The 22,494-nt window shown below is 37.8% G+C and overlaps 1 protein-coding gene across 1 annotated transcript; it reads right to left on the reverse strand.

The window, feature by feature from the left end:
• Positions 1-20,762: 20,762 nt before the first annotated feature.
• On the reverse strand, positions 20,763-22,387 carry LOC109056287 (C3a anaphylatoxin chemotactic receptor-like). Its single transcript, XM_042765761.1, has one exon. It carries the CDS (start codon positions 22,232-22,234, stop codon positions 21,287-21,289), a length of 948 nt encoding a protein of 315 aa, XP_042621695.1. The 5' UTR covers positions 22,235-22,387; the 3' UTR covers positions 20,763-21,286.
• Between the last annotated feature and the right edge of the window lie 107 nt (positions 22,388-22,494).

Here is a 22,494-nt window from a genome sequence, read left to right on the forward strand (position 1 = left end):
ATAAGCTACTACTAAATATTGTAGAAACTTAATTTTCTGTAAAGTTGCTTTGTAATGATTTGTATCGTAAAAAACGCTATACAAATAAACTTGAATTGAAACTTGAATTGAATCCTTCAGCAGGATCAATGCATGCAAAGCTCCGGGTCCTGACAACATTCCTGGGCGTGTACTGAGAGACAGTTTGCATATCGGTTCAACCGGTCGACCGATGATGCCATCTCAACTACCCTCCACTCAGCACTCACACATCTAGAGAAAAAGGACTCATACATCAGAATGCTGTTCATAGACTTCAGTTCAGCATTCAACACAATCATCCCTCAACAGCTCAATAACAAACTGATCGAGCTGGGGCTCAACACTTCGCTGTGCAACTGGCTGTTGGACTTTCTGACTGGAAGGACCTCAGGCAGTACGGGTCGGCAGCAACACCTCCAGCACCATGACTGTGGTGGCTGGGGGCCCCCAAGGATGTGTGCTGAGCCACCTCCTCTTCACTCTGCTGACCCACGATTGCACACCATCACACAACTCCAACCTCTTCATTAAGTTTGCGGATGACATGACTGTGGTGGGTCTCCCCATCTGGGCTTCTCCACTGACTCGACGAGGAGGTTCATCGCTGCTGCAAACAGAATCACAGAGATGGTACATCCGGTAACGATTCCGACCTCCAATCTCTGCCAGTTGGTGGTGAAGTCACCAGAGGTGAAGCACATCTTAAAGTTCCCGAAGTAGTTCCAGAGCAGCTGCACCTTCTGGGGTGTGGTCGACCAACTTGTGTGGTACTGTGCCATAAGCATTCGTTAGGTCAAGCCACAGGACAGCTAAATCTCCCTGGTTCCTCTTCGTGTTCTCGATGATCTTGGAGATGACGCTGTTGTGATCGATGCAACCGGAAACTCCTGGTAATCATGTGTCAATGTACTTTTTGTTAATCAAGAACTGGGTCAGCCTCTTCACCAAAATTCCAAAGAACAGCTTCCCCTCCACATTCCACAGCGAGATTGTGTGGAAATCTTTCAAGCTGGAAGAGTCCTCCTGCTTTGGGATGAAGCAGCCCTCGGCAATAAGAAAACTGTCTGGCAGATGGTTCTTCCTCCACACTACCTTAAGTAGCCTCCAAAGACGTCTCCTCAGCCTCTCACAGTTCTTATAATCTCTATACGGAATTCCATTTGACCCCGGTGCAGATCTTCCCCTCGCCTTTCGGATGAAGTTATTGACTTCCTGCCATCTGGGCTCTCCGTCATCAAAGGAGATGGTTGGCTCCTCTGGGCTGCACAGCTTTCCTTCCAGGTGGAGTTCTTCCTCTCGCCTTGGGTCACTGTGCACTTTATGGAGGTACTCTTCTACCTCCTCCTTCGGGACCTTTAGCACTCTTGATCTTTTTACTCTAAGGAGCCCTGACAGGTACTTGAAGGGGTTTTTGTGAACTTGACCCTCTCCTTTTCCTGCCTCCTTCTATCCCTTTGCTGGCACTGCGCTCGGCGCAAGGTCTTTATGCGCTCACTAATGTTATCTCGCATCTCTTTAAGGGCAGGTTTTTCATCTTCAGGAGCCTGCCGAAAGACCTTCCTCAATCTTCTCAAATCACCTCTAAGTTTAGCAATTTCCCTGTTCACTCCAGCCTGCTGCGGGCCTTTGATCTGTCTCTGCTCCGTGCCAAAGTGCTCTACTCCCATATTCCAGATGATAGTGGGCATTGCCTTTATCTTCCTGCCAATGTCACCCATGAGGACAGACTCCAGGACTTGGTCTATCTCCCCGTCGAAAGATTCCCAGTCTTTCATGGCTGCTGCTGTTGGCCACAGCACTACAAAACAGCCCATCCTACTCTGATGTATCTTCAGACACCTATCGCCTTTGTAAACTTTTCCACACCTACAGACTCTTGTTGTTCAGTTGTTCTGAACCATTTTCCTTTGATCGTCATCCGTGGTCATATCAGTTGTCTGTCCTGTAGGTCGCTCATCCTCCCCCGCTCTCGCACGACCTTGGGGGCATCTTACAATAAACTTTTCCATAGCACCTTAAGTTGGGTTCCTCCTCACGGAGGAAGTGCTTTGGCTTGCCAAGCCTTGGCACCCCGTTTCTGGTCTTCCCCAGATGTCAGCAGTCTCTCCCCGCTGTCACCACTCTTCCGTGGTTGCCAACTAGTCTTTCCTAGTGGTCACAGGGTCACCAGATATGGAATGTCTTTAAATGATAGGGTCTATCGCAGCCACTGCACTTGGCAGGAGTTACGTCCTGCTCCTTAGGTGGGTGGCTAGCATAGAAGTTAATGCACAAACTATTTGATATAACGCAAATTTATCTAGGTTTAGCGTTTAAACATTGTTATTTTCTTGAACTGTTTTATATCTATAGATTTTATTTTAGGCAAGTCGTGATGATTTGAGAATGCCAAATTGTTCAAACATAGGCTATGATCAGATTACTGTCTGCCGCTGGCTGCTTGGTCGTTACTTTAAAAAAAACAAAAACGTATATTTAATGAACAAAAGTGCTCCAAATGTTTTTCTTAATTTACCTTAATAAAAAAAACTAATCAAAATATAATCACGTTGCCAGTACATACAAAACTGAACCATTTTAATAGCTGTAACAGTAGTATAAGCTGTTTTGTGAGAATGGGGAAAAATGCGCTTCATGTGGAAAACGCCTGTCCAATTCAGCCAGCAGTGACTCAGTACACCACGTTTTTATTTGCGGGTTTATTAAAATATACAATGAATTTCCATTATTCAGTTAACTTGCTAAAGCGGGAAAATAATGAAAATAAATGCCTCTCATGTAGCCTATGTGACAAGTTCAAGAATCATGATGATGAGCCGCGGCTCGCCAGGATGGGGCTTAAATGTCATAGAAATTAATTTAGCCCAAAACGTAGGCTACTTATTATATCCACTAAAATAACAAGATAATACAAATAAAATGAGAAAATATAAATTATGTATTTTATTATTATAAATTTTATTCATAGCTCAGACAAAATCATGATTGCCTCTCGTCTAAACCCCCCAACCCATAACAACACTGTTACTTGTAAGTGCAATTCATGTATTGCTTCATGCTTAAGCAAAATAAATATGACGTACATGCTTCTGGCTTCCATTTTTCCATTTTTCACACTTTTGGCACAGAAGTACTGCAGGCCTGTGAACTGTGATTTGCAAGCGAAAACAAACTGTTGCAAATGTCTAAATGACCTGTTGTGCATGTGGGGCAAAAATTTCCCGAAATAATCCGATATGTACAGCTCCATCTTTCTTTTCTCTGCGCTTACAATTTTGGCACGATTCTCTCACTAACTGAGATTTGCAAGCGTGAGGGGGAGGGCGGGTCCACCTTCTTGTAGCCAATCAAATGAGCCTCTCGCTGACTCTTCATTTACTCTTATATGATTGGTTCAGTAAACACATCATACGCCAAGACATTAATCTTCATTTAGTTCAAAATAGTTATTGCAGCAGGAATGGTACTTTTAACGTACACATACAGTAAAAAAAAAAAAAAAAAAAAAAAAAAAAAAAAACTTCATTAAAACATTACAATATGATATTTTATAAGTTGTGTACCATTATGCTACGTGTTCTTACTGAATTTGGAGCTGTGTAGTTTCCTTCTCTTCCTCAACAGGCTATATGAAATATTAGTTTATTGTAATATTATATTGTAATTTTGATTATACTTGAAAGTCTAGTATCTGCACTAGCCTAATACATGCATAATTTTACATATCTACTGATCCATTTTTTAAACACAAATTTGGTTCAATAATAATTGTACCAACAGAACCAACGGTAATATTTTTTTATTTAACGTTGTATTAAAAGGGGATTTTACAAAATATTACTAAAATATTCATTAAAATATTTAACTTATTCAGCATTTATCATCTGTAATACTATCGTGTAACCACTAGATGGCTGTTTAGCTCTCTCTATATATAAACATATAAACATGGCTGTGTGTTCCCTATAATAGTTGGAAACTTTGGATTCCCACATAATTAGTTACCTGAATTTTGACATATATTTAGACATTATTAAAGACATATTTATCAAAGTTTTTGCATTAGTCAAATCTGGACACAAAGAAAGCATTATGTTACTCATTCTTGCTTCATATAATAGCTTGATCAGTTACATGAAAGTAATCAGTGTTAAATACCATAAACAGAAACATGGTCTAAAAAAATGAACAAATTCATATTTAAGTAGCTTTATTGGCATGGTAAAAAGGTTTTACAAAGTATAGCACTCTGATATCATAATGTTGAGCATTGTCACATAGCATCATTTTGATTATAAAGTTTAACATCAGCTCAGTGGTGTAAGCAGATTATGAAAGTTCAATGTAAAGCCAAATCAAATAATGTTAACACTAGCTCACAATTCAGTATGAACACAGCTTATGAAAGGAACATGTTTTAAATAAGTTGTTATTTTTATTTATTTATTTATTTATTTATTTTAATGTATGTGTACGTTAAAAGTACCATTCCGACAGCAAGAACGATCCAGAACTAAATCAAGATTAATGTCTTGGCGTATGATGTATTTAATGAACTTATCAGATAAAGGTAAATGAAGAGTCAGCGAGAGGCTCAATTGATTGGCTACAAGAAGGTGGCCCCGCCCTCCCCCTCACACTTGCAAAACTCAGTTAGTGAGAGAATCATGCCAAAATTTAAGCGCAGAGAAAAAGAAAAGAAAGACGGAGCTGTACATATCGGTTTATTTGTGGGAAACTTTTTGCCCCACATGCACAACAGGTCATTTAGACATTTGCAACAGTTTGTTTTTTTACACATACAGATTGGTTCTATGCAGTCAATCTGTTTGCAGTTCTTTAAACTGATGTTTTCGCTTGCAAATCACCGTTCACAGGCTTGCAGTGCTTTTGACCGTCTTTTAGCGGAAAAAAAAAACGTGTCAATAGTGTAAGCGCGGAAAAATGGAAGTCAGAAGCATGCAGGTCATATTTATTTTGCTTAAGCATTAAGCTGCAGTTTAACAATAGGTACATGAATTACACTTACAAGTAACAGTAAAATGCTGCAAATATATTTTTTCTTACGCTTGAAACGTGATTTACATCTTTACAAAGCTTCTCGTGCATGCAAATTTAATTTACGCTTACAGTCTTATGTACACTTCCACAAATATGGAAATATATTAATATATATCTGCGTATGCAAATCTTTTTGACGTCATTTTACCCTCATACCTCCCCCACATTAGGCACTGTTTTTAAATTACACCAAACTGCAGAAAGCAAATACTCCAAAAGGTGTGAAGCGGCACTACGCAATGCATCCGCCTCTGAGCACAAAAGCACAGTGCTGCGCTTGCGCCACAATGTAAAGTGATAACAGCGATAAGTCGCTTCATCCATTCAGATGTGACACAGAATTATTGTTATGGTCGTGTGATATATAAGAACATTAAAGGTTTTGTAGTGATTCTGGTTGTAAACAGCCACAACAATGTAAACTCCACAAAAAGGTAAAAAGAAAAAAAAAAAAAAAACGCCAACACATAGGCTTGTCAATTCAGCACCATAGTAATTTACCATGGTTTTACTTCTTGTGACCACCATCTTACTAATAGGCCTAATTATAAGCAAGAACTTCTCTCTTTAGATGTTTAGTTCTAATTAATTTTAATAGAAGTAAAATGTTGATTCAGTAAGAGCCAGATTAAAGATAAATATGAGTGTCTTATATAAATTAGGTGTGTATTATTTACACATATTAATGTTCTTAAAGGGATAGTTAACCCAAAAATTACCATTTACTCAATATCATGTCATTCCAAACCTGTATGAATTTCTTTCTACCGTGGGACATAAAAAAGAAGATAATTTGAGAAATTCACAACATTGTCCATACAGTAGAAATCAAGGATAGAAGCAAAATGGTTTGGTAACATTCTACAAAATATCTTCTTTTGTGTTGCACAAAAGAAACTAAGTCATTTTTGCTGCATGCAGCTCCGCTGACGTGGCAAGTATAAACCAGGCTCTACACTCGAAGCGCTGAACAGTTCAAACGAGTTGTTTTTTGATGTTTCACATATGCAACAGAAATGGCAGCACTTATGAGTTGAACACCTGTTTTTATACAGTCTATGGTTGAACAACGCGGTGGTTGCGTCAGTGCTACTGCTCACAAAATTTAATCACATAGGCAGAAAAAAATGGTTGCAGTCAGTCCTGCAATTGAATACAGGTCCTTCTCAAAAAATTAGCATATTGTGAAAAAGTTCATTATTTTCCATAATGTAATGATAAAAATTAAACTTTCATATATTTTAGATTCATTGCACACCAACTGAAATATTTCAGGTCTTTTATTGTTTTAATAATGATGATTTTGGCATACAGCTCATGAAAACCCAAAATTCCTATCTCAAAAAATTTAGCATATCATGAAAAGGTTCTCTAAACGAGCTATTAACCTAATCATCTGAATCAACTAATTAACTCTAAACACCTGCAAAAGATTCCTGAGGCTTTTAAAAACTCCCAGCCTGGTTCATTACTCAAAACCACAATCATAGGTAAGACTGCCGACCTGACTGCTGTCCAGAAGGCCATCATTGACACCCTCAAGCGAGAGGGTAAGACACAGAAAGAAATTTCTGAACGAATAGGCTGTTCCCAGAGTGCTGTATCAAGGCACCTCAGTGGGAAGTCTGTGGGAAGGAAAAAGTGTGGCAAAAAACGCTGCACAACGAGTAAAGGGGGCCGGACCCTGAGGAAGATTGTGGAGGACCGATTCCAGACCTTGGGGGACCTGCGGAAGCAGTGGACTGAGTCTGGAGTAGAAACACCCAGAGCCACCGTGCACAGGCGTGTGCTTTTGAACCAGAAACAGCGGCAGAAGCTCCTGACCTGGGCTACAGAGAAGCAGCACTGGACTGTTGCTCAGTGGTCCAAAGTACTTTTTTCGGATGAAAGCAAATTTTGCATGTCATTCGTAAAATCAAGGTGCCAGAGTCTGGAGGAAGACTGGGGAGAAGGAAATGCCAAAATGCCTGAAGTCCAGTGTCAAGTACCCACAGTCAGTGATGGTCTGGGGTGCCATGTCAGCTGCTGGTGTTGGTCCACTGTGTTTTATCAAGGGCAGGGTCAATGCAGCTAGCTATCAGGAGATTTTGGAGCACTTCATGCTTCCATCTGCTGAAAAGCTTTATGGAGATGAAGATTTAGTTTTTCAGCACGATCTGGCACCTGCTCACAGTGCCAAAACCACTGGTAAATGGTTTACTGACCATGGTATTACTGTGCTCAATTGGCCTGCCAACTCTCCTGACCTGAACCCCATAGAGAATCTGTGGGATATTGTGAAGAGAAAGTTGAGAGACGCAAGACCCAACACTCTGGATGAGCTTAAGGCCGCTATCGAAGCATCCTGGGCCTCCATAACACCTCAGCAGTGCCACAGGCTGATTGCCTCCATGCCACGCCGCATTGAAGCAGTCATTTCTGCAAAAGGATTCCCGACCAAGTATTGAGTGCATAACTGAACATAATTATTTGAAGGTTGACTTTTTTTGTATTAAAAACACTTTTCTTTTATTGGTCGGATGAAATATGCTAATTTTTTGAGATAAGAATTTTGGGTTTTCATGAGCTGTATAACAAATCATCAGTATTAAAAACAATAAAAGACCTGAAATATTTCAGTTGGTGTGCAATGAATCTAAAATATATGAAAGTTTAATTTTTATCATTACATTATGGAAAATAATGAACTTTTTCACAATATGCTAATTTTTTGAGAAGGACCTGTATAACTAAAACAGGTTATTATTTCTTTATATCAACAATAAAATAAATATAAATAAAACTCGCCCACTCAGTTTTGTAATATTCTTTAATTTTTTAGTCCGTATGAAAAGGTGCATTTATTTCTATTAAAGGTACGTATATGTGGAGATGACAAGTTAGCGTCGCATTCGGCAACTGACTCAGAAAGCACTAGTTTATTAAGAAATAATTAAAATGTCTTCTTTTCCCCCGACACATTCATAATCACTTTGCCGATGCTTTGATTGCTGTATGCACAAGCCGGAGAGCGGAGTAGGCTATAGCCTAATACACCTGCCTATTTATTAATTAAAGAATGGTAAATATATTATTATATTAATCAATTTAATATAATGAGCGACTAGTTGACTAGACAAATCTTTATTCGGGGGCAGGCCTATTTAACACAAGGAAGCGCTACATTTTTTAAATAAAATGCTATATTGACATTACGAAAATGCTGGGAATTTGCTGGGATGCTGGTTTATGCCTGTCCTTTGCTGGTTTATGCTGGTCCTTTGCCAGCACATGACCAGCATGAACCAGCAAAAGGACCAGCTCAAATTATTATTATTACAGCAGCACATATGTTAAGTCTTCTGGAGCAATACTATACTTTTTTTGTGAATATTAGATTGACATTTAAACCTAAACATTGTTAAAAAAATTTATTTAAACTAGAGAGACAGCTGATAGATCTTCCTCATCTCTAACCATCACTCGCGCCACAGTTCTGAAGCAATATATTGGTTGAATATTTGTTTATTTAAATGGGGAGTCATCTCATTTATCACCATTAAAATATGGAGTGCCACAAGGATCTGTCCTAGGTCCTCTGCTATTTTCAGTATACATGTTGCCCCTTGGTAATATTATTAGAAAATACGGGATTAGTTTCCACTGTTATGCTGATGATACTCAACTATATATCTCAACAAGACCAGGTGAAACTTCTAAATTATCTAAGCTAACAGAGTGTGTTAAAAATGTAAAAGATTGGATGACCAATAATTTTCTCCTATTAAATTCAGATAAGACAGAGATATTACTTATTGGACCAAAAAAAACATTACACAGAATCTCGTAGATTACAATTTGCAACTAGACGGATGTACTGTTACTTCCTCTACTGTCAAAAATCTGGGTGTTATATTAGACAGTAAATTGTCTTTTGAAAATCATATTTCCCATGTTACAAAAACAACATTCTTTCCATCTTAGAAACATTGCCAAGCTACGAAACATGTTACCTGTTCCTGATGCAGAAAAGCTAGTTCATGCATTCATGACCTCTAGACTGGACTATTGTAATGCACTGCTAGGTGGTTATCCTGCATCTTCAATAAACAAGCTACAGGTAGTCCAAAATGTTGCGGCTAGAGTCCTTACCAGCTCAAGAAAATATGATCATATTACCCCAATTTTACAGTCTCTACACTGACTACCTATTAAGTTCCGTATCAGTTACAAAATATTATTACTTACTTATAAGGCTCTTAATGGTTTAGCTCCTTGGTAGTACCTAGGATAGCAAAGTCCACTAAAGGAGGTAGAGCTTTTTTGCATTTGGCTCCCAAACTCTGGAATAGCCTTCCTGATAATGTTCGGGGTTCAGATCCACTTCCTCTGTTTAAATCTAGATGAAAAACACATCTCTTTGGCCAAGCATTCAAATAATGCATCTCATAATTTTGGACTGCAGTTATATCTGATAAAATGTGCATTATTATTCTTTTGCTTGGGTTAAACTAATTAATTTTACTTGGCTGGAGCAGCAGCTACGCTATGCTAATTACGTCTTTAGTTGTTTCTCTGCTTTGCCGTAACTAGGATTTACACAAGCTCCAGTCTTGATCCAGAACACCTGAGAAGAGATGATGCCAACCCCTCATAGGACCTCAAATGATGCTAACCCTGAAAAAACATACAGAACTACCACATTTTGCTATACGTTTGATTGCATAATTGCTGTTAATAGTTTTAATCATCTGTTTGTTAACATCTTTAATTGATTTTTCTGAACATTTCTGCCGTATGCACATAAACTGACATCTGTCACCACTGATAAGCTACTACTAAATATTGTAGAAACGTAATTTTCTGTAAAGTTGCTTTGCAATGATTTGTATCATAAAAAGCGCTATACAAATTTGAATTGAATTGAACCATGAATACAAAATCATGAATATATGATATCATGACATCCAAAGACCACTTATGTGTGATATAATAGTGTGCCACCATTTTGATTCAGACTTAAATAGCAGAGTGATCTTAAATTTCAGTTTGTCTTTCATTCTGTCAAAGTCTTTTTGCATTTTGTGTTGGTTCAGAAGAATACCAGTTAAGTATTTTTAGTTCTGAGTATAGTTATATACTTAACTAATATAGATGGTAAAAAATGATCTTTTAAATTTCTGCTTGCACTTATCCTAAAGTTGCTTTGGTCAATAATGGCATCAGTCATTCAAGCTATGATCCTGGCAGAGCTACTACTATCTGAAAAGAAGACTCAACGGATTTTTTCAAGACACACAAGGTAGGACACACATCTTTATATTTACTTGGTAACATTTTAAACTTTTAGCTGAGATCAGCAGAAATGACTGAATAGCTGAACATTTGAGTTGTCTTAAATAGATAGTCCACTAAAGAATTAAATATCTTCGGATCACAAATTAAGATATTTTTTATGAAATCCGAGAGCACTCTGACCCTCCATAGACAGCAGCACAACTGAAATGTTCCCAGACCTAGAAACGTAGTAAGGACATTGTTGTAACAGTCCATGTGACATCAGTGGTTCAACCTCAATTTTACAAAGCTACAAGAATACTTTCTCTACACAAAGAAAACAAAAATAATGACTTTATTCAACAATTCTTCTTCTCCAAATTAGGGGTGTAATGATTCATCGATATGGATCGATACATCGATATGATGTCTGACGATACGATGCATCGATGACACACGTAAAATATCGATATCTGTAATATAAATAGGCACCTTATTTGGCACTTTCCACATTTTCACATAATGTCCGTCTATGCATTACCGCCAACGGGTGCATTCTCGCTCAAACTCAGGGATCAAGACTCTCTATAAGGACTGCTCAAAGGCACAAGATGCTCGGGATTTTTTGTGGAACAGTCGAGCGCTGTGTGAGAAGTTTTCAGCGCACATATCTGAAGCGCGTGCATACAGACAGCTGCACCACGTGAATACTAAATTGAGCTCTCTTCCACTTTTTTTGTGCATGGATGAATAAATACAGACAAAATTACATCAAAATGCTCGTTTTCTAGTAAACAGAGTCATTTAGTCAGAGGTCTTAACGTAAACAGTTCAGAAAGAAAAGGCATGTGTATATTAAATCCGTGAAAAAATTTTGTGAAAGCAAACTAATAATAAATCTAATGTTGTCAAAGAAAAATACAAGTGCTCACTGCTCCTGACTAAATAACCTTTGTAACATCAAAAATGATTAATCTATATTTAATTTATACAGTGAAGACTATGCAGTTATTTTACATTTGATTGCTACATTACAATACATAAAAATCTAAAAAACACAAAACCAAAAAACTTAAAAGCAGTTTATTTAAAAGTTTATTGTAAAATATTTATTAACTTGTCTTTGTTGTATTGTATTTATTTTCTGCTATTGCTCATAATTTGGTTACCTGTAGAAAAGATTTGTATCACTGAGCCCATAGTAGCAGCCAGAATTGTTTTTCCAATTATTTATTTTCTGTATTATTATAAAAATAAAAAAAATGTGTAGGCCTATTTTTTGTTGTTGTTGTTGTGAATGTCCCAATTGAGGTACACAATGTGAAAATTTCAGATAAATGTTCATGTTATATATTTTGGTTGCATTTTTGAGTTAATAAAAATGTAGATGGTTGTTTAAAATAGATTTATAATATCAAAATAGAAGTATATCGATCGATATACTTCTGTATCGAATCGTAATCGTGAATAATTGTATGTTATGAGTTACACTGTGACACTACAGTTAATTGTTTGATGTGTTTGTGTTTTATGAATGAGAACATAAAATATCTGTAAAATGAGGCTAACTTTGGAGAAATCAATTTAAAAAATTGGAATGTGTGTGAGTATTTGTGCATTCCAGTATAATATATAGCCTAGAATATTATAATTTCTAAACTACTAAATTAATTAATAAAACATTACATGATTGAAGTGTTTACTCATGGTCCATTGCTTACATTATGAATGAATTGTTAATTTAGAATTTGGTCTTTGGATTTAACTGTATTAATGCATTAAGCCATTTTTTGATTAATGGGTTTCTTGGGGACAAAACTCTTAAACTCATAAAAGTTTTGTCTTTCCATTTGGCTTATACTGCCATTATCTTAGCGATATATGGTGCTTACAAGAAAGCTGTGAATTGGTTGTTCCTAGTTGTTGCTTTACAAGTTTTAAGCACTTCTAAATAACATTGTAAGTTCACTGATTAGCTAATATTGCAGTGTAATTTTAAGTTTATTCGTCATATTTTCGTCAACATTCTGAAGATTATGAAATATTCCGGGATTTGGAGGTGCTAAAATGTTATAACATACAGGTTTTTTCTTTCTTTTTGCCCAGAATAAAACAAAACAACCCTAATCTGTAGCACTTAAGACATTTGACAAAATCACACACACAACTGGAAAAAGGTATTGCAGACTACACTGCACAGACGTCACGTAGCTTCTCACATATCTTCTCATGCAGCTTCTCACGCGAGAAAGGGGGCAACGAAAGTGTCACGCTTCTTATCACACGTCATTGGTCACAGCTTCCGCTCACTCTCACCCTCCCGGCTATCCGCAATGGTTTCATCTTCGCTTCCTTCCCCTAAACTGTTAACATCTTTTGATGCTAACAGTGCTACTGATACTTTCTGCTCCACTCTTACATCTTGTTTAGACATTGTTTGCCCCTTGTCTTCCAGGCCAGCTCATACCACCCCTTCAGCCCCTTGGTTATCTGATGTTCTACGTGAACATCGTTCTAAGCTTAGAGCTGCTGAAAGGTTGTGGCGCAAATCCAAAAATACTACTTACCTTAATGTGTATCAGTCACTCCTCTCTTCCTTCTCTGCTTCTCTTGTCTCCACTGCTAAAAGGACATACTACCATAACAAAATTAACAATTGGTCTAACTCTCGCATGCTTTTTAAAACATTTTACTCGTTCCTTTGTCCTTTGCCACGTTTTTCATTAATAAAATTAAAAACATCAGTGCACAATTTTCCGCACCACAATCCATCAAGCACATCTCACCAGCAAACATACACTCATTCACATCCTTCTCTTCACTCTCTGAGGCAGAAGTCTCCAAACTCATCCTTTCTAATCATCCTACTACCTGTCCGCTTGATCCTATTTCATCTCATCTCCTTCAAGCCATTTCTCCTGCAGTTGTACCTGCACTCACTCACATCATTAACATATCCCTCCACACTGTTTTTTTCCCCTCATCATTTAGACAGGCTCGTATAACTCCACTAATTAAGAAACCCAACCTCAACCCATTTCTTTTAGAGAACTACAGACCAGTTTCCCTTCTTCCTTTCATTGCAAAAACACTTGAACGAGCTGTGTTCAGCCAAGTCTCTGCCTTTCTCACACAGAACAACCTCCTTGACCGCAACCAATCTGGCTTCAGAAGTGGACATTCAACTGAGACTGCCTTGCTCTCAGTTGTTGAAGCCCTAAGACTGGCAAGAGCGGAATCCAAATCTTCAATACTTATCTTGCTTGATCTATCTGCTGCTTTTGACACGGTTAACTACCAGATCCTCCTGTCAACCCTACTGGCAAAGGGCATCTGAGGAACCGCACTCCAGTGGTTTGAGTCTTGCCTATCAGATAGGTCCTTCAAAGTATCTCTGAGAGGTGAGGTGTCCAAGTCACAACATCTAACTACTGGGGTGCCTCAGGGCTCAGTTCTTGGACCACTTTTTTTCTCTGTCTACACGGCATCATTAGGTTCTTTTATTCAGAAACATGGCTTTTCATACCATTGCTATGCTGATGACACTCAACTCTACCTCTCATTCCATCCTGATGATCCGACGGTAGCTGCTTGCATCTCAGATTGTCTAACAGACATTTCTTGCTGGATGAAGGACCATCACCTTCAACTCAACCTTGCCAAGACAGAACTGCTTGTGGTTCCAGCAAACCCATCGTTTCATCACAATTTCACCATGAAGTTAGGCACATCAACCATAACTCCTTCAAAAACAGCCAGAAACCTTGGAGTTATGATTGATGATCAGCTAACTTTCTCAGACCACATTGCTAAAACTGTCCGGTCCTGCAGACTTGCTTTATTCAACATTAAGAAGATCAGGCCCTTTCTTTCGGAACATGCTGCACAACTCCTTGTTCAAGCTCTTGTTCAGTCCAGGCTAGACTATTGCAACGCTCTCTTGGCAGGTCTTCCAGCCAGTTCTTTCAAACCTTTAAAATTAATCCAGAACACGGCAGCAAGATTAATTTTTAATGAGCCAAAAATAATACATGTCACATTGTGTATTTATCAATTTGCGCTGGCTACCAATAGCTGCTCGCATAAAATACAAGGCATTGATGTTTGCCTACAAAACCACCACTGGCTCTGCACCCCTTTACCTAAATTCATTACTTCAGACTTATGTGCCCTCTAGAACCTTGTGTTCTGCAAGTGAAATCGCTTGATTGTGCAATCCCAAAGAAGCACAAAGTCACTTTTACGGACTTTTAAATTAAATGTTCCCTCCTGGTGGAATGACCTGCCCAACTCAGTCCTTTGCCATCTTCAAGAATCAGCTTAAAATCGGCAGCGTCGGACCAAAAAGCTGTGACGGAACACACCGCACAGACTACAGCCGACGGCAAACTAACACGTGCGTTCTGCGCATGCGTGCGAGGAACGAGCTGTTCATATCAGCAGTTATTAATAGTATATATTCGTCATTCAAAAGGAGAAACCGAAACAAAGATATACGAGATAACTGCAGATATAAGAAATGTAAACAAACCAGGGCTTGCTTACTATTTTGAATATCAGTAACGTTAATAACTTTAATAATTTTAAACGGTTCATGTTGTTATGAAAACATTCGCATATTAGAATGATTGGAAGGATCACATAACATTTGAACAGCCTTCTGTCTGTACCACCTTCATTCACATGCTTGTTTTCATCACTTTTGCTTTAATTCTTTGCACTCACTCATTCGCTAAACTGAACATCCAATCAGAGCTCTCCCTCGCGCTGACGGCCCGACGTCCCCGACGCCGATTCAACATGTTTAATGGGGCAAACTGCCGCCGATATGAGCCCGACGAGAGCCGACGAGTGGAACACACCTAGCAAACTAGCCTGACCATCTCTCGCCGTCGGCCCGGCGATGGCAAACGGCCGATCGTTGGCTTGGTGTGTCCCGGGCTTAATTCTATTCTTAAAAAAAAGAATAGAATCATTACTATTATTTTTATTTATTATATTATTTAAAAGCCCATGCTACGTGTACTGCGTTTAAGCTAACTGAGACTTGTTATAGCACATATATCATTGCTCTTTTGTTGTTTTTGATTGCTTCCATTGTCCTCATTTGGTAAGTCGCTTTGGATAAAAGCGTCTGCTAAATGACTAAATGTAAATGTCATAGCAAGGTACGTGACGATAGATATGACTGATTGCTTAGTTAGCAAAGTAAATGCATAATTCACACCTCATACGACGATCGACAAGACATTGCTTAGGTAGCAAAGTAAATGCATAAATCACACCTCATATCCGCACACTTCAGTTTTAGTTTGGGACAGCCTTCGTCGCACCGCTGTGACGCAATCATTCTTCAAATGGGTCCTTCGGAGTCCATGAACTTCAGTTTGCACTTCAGCGTCACCTACTCTTTATGAACTATGAGCAGACTTGTTTGAGATGCGCTTCGCCTAGCCTGAAATGTAGGCGAGAGTAGGCGCCTGCAGTAAGGGGAGGAGTGAAATAAGCGCAGTCAAGACAAGTGGAACAGAAGGTGCGTTCGACTTCATGCAGCACTGCGCAAAACGCAAACGCAAAAGTCAGCTCAATCTGACCCAAAGCATTCAGCGGAGGCAAGTAATATTATATAGAAGCTTCATAGACAGTAAAAGAAATGGACACAGCGACCCCATTGGATTCAGCGGAGACAAGTGAAGTCAATTAGAAGCTTACTTCCTGGGGATCGAGCATACTGCGCAGACTCAAACTGAGCTTGATGACGTAGATGTGACGTGAACAACCTGTCTGACAATTGTAAGTCTTCTAATAGCTGTGCCAAGAGAAATCTGAATCATCCACCGAATCTTGCAGAGACGGCGAGCATGAACAGGAGCAAATTTTGGTAAGTATTCTGATTAATTATTTTGTCATTTTGCATAATCACAATCCCCCCGATTGCCTCATAGACAGTAAAAGATTGCCTGCGAGCTTCTCCTCCTGTTCATATGGTAATTTCTCTACTGTGCGACAGAGAGTCGCAGATTATGATGCAATCGTTAGCCTATTTTTAAAAAAACTGCTTCTACGGGGCCATAACGTAAGATACAAGGTAATGGAGCCTTTTATACATTTTCGTGTTTTCTTAGAAATAATTCATGGACAAATGAAGTCTTTAAACGCCTCAGATGTAAAGTTATTCGCTGTCAAAGTGACGCCAAAATGAATGGGAGTCAATGGAATGGTAACAGCAGGTGGGGGTCCAGAGCGACTGCAGGGGCAGACGGTGTCCGGCTTGACATGTCTGTTTTCAACTCCGCCCCCGACTGCAAGCGGTTGCTCTCGTTGATCGCCCGTCTGGAGCCGTGCTTCAAGTCGAACGCACCCAGATATATACAAGATCAAAGGCAGATATCGCGTTATTCGCACTCACGTGCTGTGTTGCTAATAAACATGATATAATTTCAGTTGTGTTGCTTTTATATGAAAATAAATATGATTAACAAGACACTCAAAGTGCTTGTTATTTAATTCTATACGAAATGTGTATTTATTATACATTTTTACTTTCATACAAACATGTTTTTAAGATTTTTATAGAAATATGAAAACAAACACTTATCTCACACAGAGATCGCACTGTCATAGTGTTTGGGAACATTCATGCATAATTTAAATACATAATCACATGGAACCAGATAAAAAATAAATAAAACATTTTAGAAGAGAACGGAGCATCACAGTTGTCTGAACCAATGAGCATTAGGCTGTGTCGTAAGTCAGTCGTTTCCCATCATGGTCTTGATCAGCGCAGTCGGTGGAGTGCAACTGCGCCCAACTGCACAATCCGACACAGCCGCCTCGCTGTCGCAGGAGTTTTTTGGCACAGGTCAGCGTGACATCAGAGCAAGTCAGACGTAACTCGGACACTTTTATAACTGGCATGCATCTCGTGGTGATCACTTGTGATCGGTTCTGCGCAGATTTTGCTCATCTCATACGAGCCTATTATGTTGGCTACCAGAGCAATAAACTTTACCTCACTTTACCTTACAAGATTTGAAAATCGGCTAGTGTGTCTTAGGCCTTAGTTTTTGTCCAGCTCCTCTATTTGTTGCATTTGTTAAGTCAGCGAAGTTGCATACGTATTTAAAGATAGTGACGTGAAAAAGCAAGCTAATTTTTCATGCAACAAACAAGTCAAGTCAGCCTTGTTTATATAGCGCCTTATAGCTAGTGTGTCAAAGCAACTTTACAGTGTTAAACAGGAAAAACATCAGAACAAATCATAAAACTCATCTATGCCACTTTTTTAATCTTAAAGTGCATGTTTGCCAGTTTGGTGATTAAATAAACTGTTTTTGACTGCCACTACAACCAAACACAAACTAAAACTAACCAAAAGGGATACTCCAACCCAAAATGAAAATTTTGTCATTAACCACTTACCCCCATGTCATTCCAAACCCATAAAAGCTGTCTTCGGAACACAATTTAAGATATTTTGGATGAAAACCTGGAGACTGTCCCATAGACTGCCAATTAAATAACAGTGTTAAGGTCCATAAAAGGTATGAAAGACATCGTCAGAATACTCCATCTGCCATCAGACGTGCAATCTGGGTTATATGAAGCGACAGGAACACATTTTGTAAGCTAAGAAAACAAAAATAATGACTTTATTCAATAATTACTTTGTCAAAAGTCTCCTCTGTGTCTCTCCATATCACCATATGCTGTGTATGCTCTTCTGTGCCATCAACAAGGATGCCCTGTTTCTACGTGTATTTAGCTTTGATTTGAAATAAAACAGTGCATCCTTTTATTTAGCAAGGATGCTTTAAATTGACCAAACATGATGATAAAGACATGTACTGTATGTTACAAAAGATTTCTATTTCAGACAAATGCAGTTCTTGTGAACTTTCTATTCATCAAAGAAACCTGAAAAAATTCTACTCAGCTGTGTTCAACATCAACATAATAATAAATGTTTTTTTGAGCAGCAAATCAGAATATCAGAATGATTTCTGAAGGATTGTGTGACTGGAGTAATGATGCTAAAAATTTAGCTTTGAAATCACAATAAATTACATTTTAAAATATGTTCAAATAGAAAACAGTTATTTTAAATAGTAAAATATATTTCAAAATTTTACTGTTTTGCTGTACTTTGGATCAAAAAAACGCAGGCTTTAAGAAACATTAACAATTTTACTGTTCAAAAACATTTGACTGGTAGTGTATAGGCAACTTTATTTTCTCTAATTTCTAGCTTTTAATTGGCTTAGAAATCAGATAACTGCTGGACAATATTCAATAATAATGATTTGTTAATGTTTATATACTACAAACACTTTTTTTATCACATAAGGCAGAATAGTTTCTATACTGTAATTAATGCTATGTCAATTAGCACTGCATTGTTCATATACTTTATTACCTGGAGATGACTTGAAAAACACAAATAAACCATATATGTTTCCAAACGTTTCTGTTCTTCTGTGGGAAAAAAAACTGTTTTCATACAGGATGGCTGGATGCTTTTGTCCATATTAGGGATTTCCTGGTATGACTTTCTGTGCGAGAGCGCCCTCTGGCTTCGAGTATGAATGATACACACACTGCACGGAGTGCACACTACTCCGTGACATTCATCTGTGTCCGAATAAAACATCAGGTCATGGGCTGACTGTCTCTTTTTTTCACACTGATCCAGAAATAGGTCACTTTTATAGCGTTTTATAGTATAGAACAGGGGAGTTCTATACTATAAAACTCCCCTGTTCAGCTCCAACCCTAATTAAAACTCAACTGCCTGTAGCTTTCTAGTAAACCTTTTGACCTTGATTAGCTTGTTCAGGTGTGTTTGATTAGGGTTGAAGCAAAGTTCTGCAGGGCTGTGGCTCTCCAGGACCAACGTTCGCCACCCCTGATACAGAACGTTTTATAACAGAACATTTTCACATTAATTGCGTTTACATTTGCATTTATTATAATGCATTTGTCATGCAAAGCTTAAAGTCTGTCATCTGTCATTTAATTGCCAAGTTTCTCATGAAAAAAAAAAACGAAAAAAGAGAAACTTGTTTCTTAGTAATTGCTAGTCAATGTGAAAAAGAGGAACTTGTTGTTTCTTAATAATTACCAGTAAATGTGTGTCAAAAGATAAGACCATATTGTAAAATATTTAGAATTTTTTAAATATTTTTTTTAAATGACAAATTTTAAATATTATTTGTATTAAAAGTCATCATTTCTATTTTTATTAAAGTAATTTATAATTTGACATTTACCATCTAGGCCTAAATAAAATAAATACAATTTCTGTAGAAATAAACTCTTCAAATCTGCTTATTCATTGAATTTGTTACATCAGGGCTGGCACAGTCAGTACCTGGAGAGCTGCATCCCTGCAGACTTTAGTTCCAACCCATGCTCCAACACACAAACCATGTAGATTTCAAATTAGCCTGAAGGACGTGATTAGCTGGATGAGGTGTGTTTAATTAGGGCTGGAGCTAAACTCTGCAGAACTGAGTTTGACACCCCTGTGTTACATCAACAACCATTTTCTCCCATATTTGAATGTTTCCCTCCGAGCGTTTGTGGCTCTGTTATTGGCGGACCAGCTATGAAATACAGACGGCCAAGCAACAGTAAATCAACGAGAGAGTAATTTCAAATGACAGAAAAATTGACAATTCATGTCTTTTCTCTAAATGGACGGGCCTTGTTATCACTAACTTTATGACAAGTTCTGCTGTGGGGATCTCTATGGAAAAAGAAAATATGGTAATAAACTAGCTAGCTATTATTCACGTCAAGATCGAAGCCACAAATAACATAACTAAGGACATTTACTAGGCCGCTGTGCCAATAATAATATTACTTATTATAAACACTGCCTGTTTGGGATGAAGTGTCAGCCGCTAATTTGTTGTTGTGAGTGCTATCGTGACGTGTTGGCTTAAACATATACAGTACATGTGTTGGTTTTGTGCACAGGCCGATTGTGTGATGATGCATTTGTAATGAGGATTTTACATTTACGCATTTAGCAGACGCTTTGAATAAAAGCGACTTACACAGCAGTCAGGCTATACATTTTTTTTTTTTTATCAGTATGTGTGTCGCCTGGGAATTGAACCTATGACCTTTTGCACTGCTTACACAATGCTCCAGGTTCTGCTGGTGACAATATATTACTTGAGTAGCCTACAGTATTTCATGATGAAAAAGAGGAAGCAGTTAAAGGCGGTCAGTTTTCTTAGTAATTGAATTACTAAATTGTAACTGATTATTTTTTACTTTTGCTTTTGCAGCATTTAATGTTTTTAAAAGATGTTTAGCATTGAAAACATTATGCTTTAGCTACTTGTCCTAGAGAAAACTTCTGTTAGCACAATGAAACTACTGCGTGAAAAAAACTATTAGCGCTGATTATGAACAATCTTTATTCAAAAGTAAAAATTCAAATAAGTGAATTTAATGTTTAATGAACATTACAAAAGTTATCAATTTAAACTGCTCTATTTTGCTTTTTATTTATAAAACTTTGCTTTAAGTTATCATATGGTAACAGCATAACACAACAGTGAAAAAATAACAGCGCAATTATAAAATGACAATCACTGTAATATGTATAAGTAAAATAAAATGTTTCTGTTGTACTCACAAATTCAACCTTTAAATTATGTAATTCATTTTTTTTTCTTCATAATTTATGCGTAGAAACCACATGCCACTATTAGTGAAATATTACAAGCTTTTTCAAAGATGATTACAACCAAATAATAATAAAGCATAGTAACAAATAAAAATATGTTTAAAAAAATAGAGAGAGTGAAAAAAAACAGGAATCATGAATACAAGTTAGATAACTTGCTGAGTTTGACTTGATGACTTTTGAAAATAAATAATGAAATAGTTTTACAATTCGATCAGAAAACTGAATGAGATCATATCTTCACTACAGCGAGTGGGTTTGCTGTGACTGGGTGGTGTGTGTCATTTGTGTTCCCTCCTCAGAGAAAACTCTTTCAAAAACACGTCTTAGAGAAAGTTTAACGTTGCTCTTAAAATCCTGCCCCATGAAAACATACAGAATGGGGTTCAGGCAGCTGTTGAAATACGCCAAAGAGACGGCCAGCGGATCCAGTGCCAAAGCTACCGAGGAATTTGATTCCTCTCCGTACATTATTATCAAATCCACTATGTGATACGGCAGCCAGCACAGAAAAAATGACACAATTACAGCCAACATGATGCGAAACGCTCGTCCAGAGTGAAAATGACTTCTGCCTAACTTGCGTGCAATGAATCCGTAGCATGTTGTGATGCATATGAGAGGAATCAAAAAGCCAAACACAAATCTGATGACGCTTATCCTTCTATACATTTCAGAATTGTCTGAATCAGTTTCATAATCCTTGCAGTTTGTTTTACTATTTTTTTTGTAAGTCTCTTTTGACATCATAAAAGTCAGACTGAGAATTAAAGCCAGAATCCAGGCCCCTGCACAGGACAGTCGTGCGATGAACAGGCTGCGATGATTCTGAGCCCAAACCGGTGTGATCACCTGAGTAAACCGATCCAGACTAATCAAGTTCAAGATGAAAACACTGGCAAACATGGTGATGTGGGTAACGAACTGGAGAATCTTGCATGTTATGGATCCGTACGGCCAGTAATCATCAAAATTGCTCTCGATCACATAGTAAAGAGTGGAAAGGCAGCACAAGAGGTCGGCAATCGCTAGATTGAGAAACCCTACTGTATTAACAGTCCTCTTCATCTTCAATCCAGCAACATACACGACAAAGACATTTCCAGGAACACCGAGGATCAAGGTCAGGTAGAAGACGACCAGAGAAATCACTCTCATTGGATATTCCAAAATGTCATAATAATCCCCCATTGCAGTGATGGAGCTGAAGTGCCTGGTTTATCCTGCTAATATCACATTTTGTCAGTGTAAAATCATAAATCATATTTAAAATGTTGTGTCAGATAAGAAACTTTTATAGCTAAATGATTATATGATCAATGCATTTCTATTATCTGTGAAGCTGAATTATGATTACAAACATGCAACATGCTATTTTAGCATTACTTAAAAGTACAAAAAATCATATAAATAACTCTACATAAGTAATCATGACTCACGTTGTGATGATT

The sequence above is a fragment of the Cyprinus carpio genome, chromosome A10 (genome assembly GCF_018340385.1).
Source record: "Cyprinus carpio isolate SPL01 chromosome A10, ASM1834038v1, whole genome shotgun sequence".
Taxonomy (NCBI): domain Eukaryota; kingdom Metazoa; phylum Chordata; class Actinopteri; order Cypriniformes; family Cyprinidae; genus Cyprinus; species Cyprinus carpio.